General features: G+C 41.3%; 1 protein-coding gene and 1 pseudogene across 1 annotated transcript in view; one reads left to right on the forward strand and one right to left on the reverse strand.

Moving 5' to 3' along the window:
* LOC111968722 (inactive dipeptidyl peptidase 10-like) overlaps positions 1-548 on the reverse strand; it is a 27,576-nt pseudogene extending 27,028 nt beyond the window's left edge.
* A 1,385-nt stretch (positions 549-1,933) lies between these two features.
* syt6b (synaptotagmin VIb) overlaps positions 1,934-6,058 on the forward strand; it is a 44,107-nt gene continuing 39,982 nt past the window's right edge. The window contains exon 1 of the mRNA XM_023989296.2: positions 1,934-2,294. Coding sequence (XP_023845064.1) covers positions 2,129-2,294 — 166 coding nt within the window. The 5' untranslated portion in view covers positions 1,934-2,128. The remainder of the gene's footprint in view (positions 2,295-6,058) is intronic.

Consider the following 6,058-nt stretch of genomic DNA (forward strand, 5'->3'; position numbering starts at 1 on the left):
AAAGGAACAGCAGCACATAGACACTTAAATAAAGTATTGTTGTCTACACGCTTAGAAAAAATTGTTCCAAAAGAGTTCTTCAGCTGTCCCCATAGGTGAGCCCTTTTTGGTTGCAGGTAAACCCGTTTTTGGTCCCAGGTAGAACCTTTTGGGGTTCCATGTAGAACCCTCTGTGGAAAGGGTTCTTCAAAGGGTTCTGCTATGGGGACAGCCRAAGAACCCTTTTAGGTTCTAGAGGGTACCTTTTTTTCTAAGAGTGTATAGATCTATGCACATGGGTAGCGTACAGACCTTTGGAGACAGATTTGAGCAGAAACGTGACTTTAACATGAAAAACACAAGACTAGACAGTAATAACTGAATTGTATACCTCCTGAGGAAATCGATCCTGGATAGTTCTCCTGTATGACTTTTCAATTCAGACAGATGGATGATTCCTATGTACAGTATTTAATAAACAATACTATTGAATTGAAGAATGAATTAAAATGTGTGTAAAGTGACTTTACCATGTCAGAGGGCATGTTTTGCTGAGTGGTGGCGATCATCTTTGCAATAGTTGTCAATAAATCTATATATTCCTAATCTGGACTCCGATTTCATAATCCTGGCTCAGATTACGGAACACTGAAAATCCAACCTCTGTGGCTGGAGCCTCTCTCTTTCTGTCTCTATTTCTCCTTCTTTTTCTCTCTCTAGCTCTCTCTCTCTTTCTTTCTTTCTCTCTCTTTGCTTTCACACTGTATTATGTCACAAGCAGGGTGCAGCATGAGTGGGTTAGCAGCTGTATTTGATATCATTATCAGTCTTGGAAATAAATAGATTACATAATAAAGCAACACCAAATTGATTAATTTGTTTATATATCACATGTGATTCAGCCCATATACCACAATTCATATGCATATTTCTCTCACACTTAAATAGTCATTTCCATTAATACCCACATTAAAAAATACTATAGTTTACTATAGTATAAATTCTGTAGTAATACTATAGTTAAAAAACTGGCAGTGTTTTTGCGGACTGTAGTATACTATAGTATTAACTACAGTGTTTTCAGATATTACTATAGTATACTATAGTAGTATACTACAGTCTGAACGGATAGTTCAGAGCTTCTGCTCTTTTCTGTAACCTGTATTGAACACAATATATGGTCTATACTTTGCATGTAGGTTTCTAACTTATGGGTGGCACAATTTGGGATAAGGGGAAGGACAATGGGCAAGGCATGCAAATTAATTACTGTAGTATTACTACAGTTAAAAAACTTTTTGTGGACTGTAGTGTTTTTGTGAACATTACTGTAATATTTACTGTAGGGTTTTTGCGGACTGTAGTATACTGTAGTGTTTACTATAGTATTCTACAATATACTACACCATTTTATAGTTAATAATACACATTATCAAGAGATACTACAGTGTGTAGTATAGTATTCAACAGTATACTACAGTTTACTACAATAGTATGTACTGTAGTATTCTATAGCAAACAAAGGTATTTTTTCATGTGGGCACCTTCCATTTATGTATTTTTTTAAACATTTGGAATAATTTAGAACTAATTTTCATGTGTCACACCTGCATGGTAAAAAATAGACATGTACAGTGTTTGAGTACAGTATTTAAACAGCATTTGAGTTGAATTTCTGAAATACAGCGACTCCTATCATCCCTAGTCAAAGTAACATGTACAGTCTTCTACATTATACACATTTACGTACACATGAGTGAGTGCATAAGATAAATATCTGTAGGAAGACCTCTCTCTCTCTGTCTCTCTCCACCCTCTGTCTCTATCTTTCTAAGCATGGATATGGCATGATGCAACACTCCTGCTCCAGGAATACCTGGGGGGTCCCACTGCTTCATTAAGACCCCTCCCACACACTCTCTTTTACGCACACACAGACACACACAACTGACACTGACTGGCTGTACATCCAGGAGCCTGAGAGGCAAAGAGAGAGCAAGAATAAGAGGAGAGCGGGAAGTTGCATCTATTTTTCATGCAGCACCATCACCATCACCATCACTCTTCTGCCTTAGCTTTTCCCCCACTTTACTTCTCAAGTCCTGGATGAGAGCTAAAGACTGTGTGGGACTCAGGCTCACAGAGGAGAATGAGTTCTGCGGAGGAGAGAGAGGACCATGATATGTACTGTGAGAAGGCGGTGGCCCTCATCATTGACCTCTGTCTGGACGACAGCCCACTGTTGCAGCCCAACACCTGCCAGGACTTCATCACACTGCTAGCCACCAACCAGAGCCCAAACTCTGCAGGGTCAGGTATGCTCAACAGCCCAACAAACAGCCTCCCTCCCTCCGGCCATTACTTTTTGTTTGTGTTGTGTTGTGTTATGTTGTGTTGTGAGTGACTGTGTTAAACATGGCCACTGCTATGTTTGTGTGTTGTGACTCATGTGATGTGTTGAACATACTAACATGCTATCCTTTGGTTAGTGGTCCAGTGCAGGTCATTTATCATTCCTTTCCGACAGGATATTCACCTGGGGGATACTCAGAGGTTGGCTTGGTTGGCTAATTGAGCTAAGGTACTTTGTTCGACTTAATTACTTCTATCTGCAATATGGCAGGAAAGTAAAGTTGAGAGGGTGATTTATTTAAAGAAAATGCACAGTTGTTGAAATCGAAAGATATGTTCCTTGAAAGTCTATAATCCTGGAATGAAAAAAAAAAWWTGAAATCTTTTTTTGACAGATAATGTATTCCCCCAGGGAAATAGATGACATGAAATTGAATTGTAGATGATGAAATATGTTTTTTCTATCATATAGTTTACTATGGGCTCCATGTCATACTGTTCCTTGATGGCAGATTAACTTTTGATGACCCCTGTAACCCTTTCCTCTAGTCTGAATGGAAAAGTGGGCATCTCAGAATCAGATATGATGGAATAGCCGGAAAAATCTCTCTGCCGGTTTGCAATGCTGGAGTCTCTTGTGATTTATAAGTTAAGACGGAGTCATGTTGATGAGAGCATGCCATACAGCAAGACTCAGAATCTGATTGTCACTGCGAATTTAGTCACTGGTGAAATCACACAGCGTCTAGCACCGAACCAGAGAGGTCACCAAATGCCACCACGTTACTAGTAAACAAACAGGAATCACTCTTGTCAAACAAAGATTCCAAACCAAATCTGTTTTTCTCTATCAAATGTTCCTGTGTGTGTTTCTCAGACATGCGGGGGAGGTCATCTGGAAATCGTCTCTGTGCCATAATTGTATCCTGTATCCTTGTATCATAAAATAGGATGTTTCCCTGAACTAAGCTTAGGGTCACTTTCTCCCTACAACACACTTATCCTATTCAACTCTAGGAAGCCTTTTATGACATGGGGAAACTGACTGACTAGATTTACCCCATTAGTCATCATGGGAGTTGCCTTGCCTTGCTATTCCCTTTAAACAATAATGGTGTAAATATTTATATTCACATTGGTGTCCAGTTCCAAATGATGCCACAAACACACAGACATTCTCACTCTCTTTGCTCTCTCTGTCAGCTGTGGGCTCTGCAGTGCTGCTCTGTCTTAACCATGGGGTTTATGGGCAGGTAATTGAAGTGGCATTAGCTCACGCTGATAGTGCTCCAATTAAAGAGCTGTGCTGTGTCTGTGAAAGTGAGCGCCCGCAGCTCAGCCAGGAAGAGACCAGGGTGCACCAGTCCACAGGTAGTAATACCACATGAATAGAAGACTGCCAGACTGCCACTGCGTAGAAGTGAAGACTGCCCTGCAGAGCGCTGTACACCGGCTACCAAAAACCAAAGGTCACAGATTTGGAGTGACAGGTTGGGTGACCGTTTGTGCTGAGGCGAATGTCAGAGTTGGATGTGGATGAGTTTCTCGAAAAACCAAACTGGCTGCTTTGGTTTGTTCTGCCTTTCAGACACACACACACACACACACACACACACACACATCACCTTTGAGCATTGCACATCCCCCACCCCTTCCTCTGAGCATCACACATCCCCATCCCGTCCTCTGAGCATTGCACATCCCATCCCTATCCTTCACATCCTTCCTGCAGCAATTAACACATCCCTTCCTGTCAGCATTACACATCCCCCATCCCTTTCCCTATAAGCATTACATTTTCGATTTTTAATTTTAGTAATTTAGCAGATGCTCTTATCCAGAGCGAGTTAGTGCCTTCATCTTAAGATAGCTAAGTGGCAACCACATATCACAGGCATGTAAATCATTCTTTCTCAATAAAGTCATTACAACCATCCCTATCCCTTCCTGTAAGCATTCAGCATTTTTCCTTGATCATCACATTCACAACACAAGGTATGATATCAAAGCCTAGCATTTTGGGTAGCAAAACAACAATCCACTTGGCTGCCAGCTCATTTCTCCAGTGCTCAGCTAATATATCAGTATTAACAGTAAAGCATTTATACTGACACTCCACACAATCCTTTAGTCTACAGGGTTTAAAAAAATCACATTCTGTAAGTGGGCTTTTACCCACTGGGCTTTTTGTGTCACCTCAACCAAAGCCCCTCTAAAATCCATACCTGGAATACAAAAGTAGCTAACTATCGGCTTAGGTGCCCAATCAGGTGTGAGCCATACAATCCATGCCATTGACATGGCTTGCAAGCAGAGCCTCAGTCAGCTGAATTATTTATTATGTGGCTCAATAGGCATGCTGCCTAACTTCGCTTTAATAATCCCCATGCATTACAGAGACTAGACTATCTCCACAACACTCTCCCACGACCTGTACACGCTGTATGAATGCTATTTTCTCTGCTATCATACTCTCAGCCCAGCTGCTTTATTTATTCATGGTAACATATTGCAGCAGCAGTAGCAGTGGTAGGGAGCACACTGCACAGCTCTGCAGCTATCCTCTAGATGTGAAAACATAAGACTCCAGTCATCTGTAATATCTTCTGTTTCCAGATGCGTTTTACAACCAAAATGGGAAAACTAAAGAAAAGAGGTGGCGGTGCAGAGATGTTTGATAAGAGGGCGGCTGTTTATCCCCCTCCTACCTTCTGTAGGATTTGTATTTAGTTCCTTCTCGTCGCCATAACAGTTTTCATATATACCCAGGCTCTTTTCTCCTCCATTGCCCTCGGTCTCCGCTCTTGGTTATCCCTCCTCAGAGACAGGAAGTGATTGATCTAATGCTCCTAACGCTGGATAACACCATGACCTAATTTCACTGCTATAAAGCTAATGCAATAGAACATAATACAGATCCTCATAAGATACCGGAAAGCATATTACCATTAATTAATTATATCATTATTGAACAATCTGAATTATTGAAAGACGTGCTTTAGCGGAATTGGATTTGATCTGCACCAAGATGTATAAAGTCTATTCATCAAAACTGGCTCTATATCGAAGACTTTTAAAACAAGGACAGAGAGAGACGCAGACAGAAACAAGAAGAGAGAGAGAGAGAGAGAGAGAGAGAGAGAGAGAGAGAGAAGAGAGAGAGAGAGAGGAGAGAGAGAGAGAGAGAGAAGAGAGAGGAAGAGAGAGAGAGAGAGAGAGAGAGAGAGAGAGAGAGAGAGAGGAGAGAGAGAACAGCCTGGGTTATCATGGTGACCTTTGGGTGAGGGGGACAGACAACACATGATAGAATTTCTTGTAATCCTCACAGCTTCTGCTCATTCAACATGCATGTGGTGCACAGCAGAAAAGAAAATGAACAAGCACATGGACAACAGCCATCTTTCTTTAGATGTGACATTGTACAGAGCTAGTCTGCTTCATAGCACTACTTGTACTACACTACCTATACTAATACCAGTATACTAATACTACTTTCCCCCATTGTCAAATAAAATTGCTGAATGGTTTTTGGTAACCCACTACTACCAAGTAGACTCTCCTCACAGATGCTAACAGAGAGAGTGTGTGTGTGTGTGTGTGTGTGTGTGTGTGTGTGTGTGTGTGTGTGTGTGTGTGTGTGTGTGTTGTGTGTGTGTGTGTGTGTGTGTGTGTGTGTGTGTGTGTGTGTGTGTGTGTGTGTGTGTGTGTGTGTGTGTGTGTGGTGTGT

This window comes from Salvelinus sp. IW2-2015, linkage group LG1, assembly GCF_002910315.2.
Source record: "Salvelinus sp. IW2-2015 linkage group LG1, ASM291031v2, whole genome shotgun sequence".
Taxonomy (NCBI): domain Eukaryota; kingdom Metazoa; phylum Chordata; class Actinopteri; order Salmoniformes; family Salmonidae; genus Salvelinus; species Salvelinus sp. IW2-2015.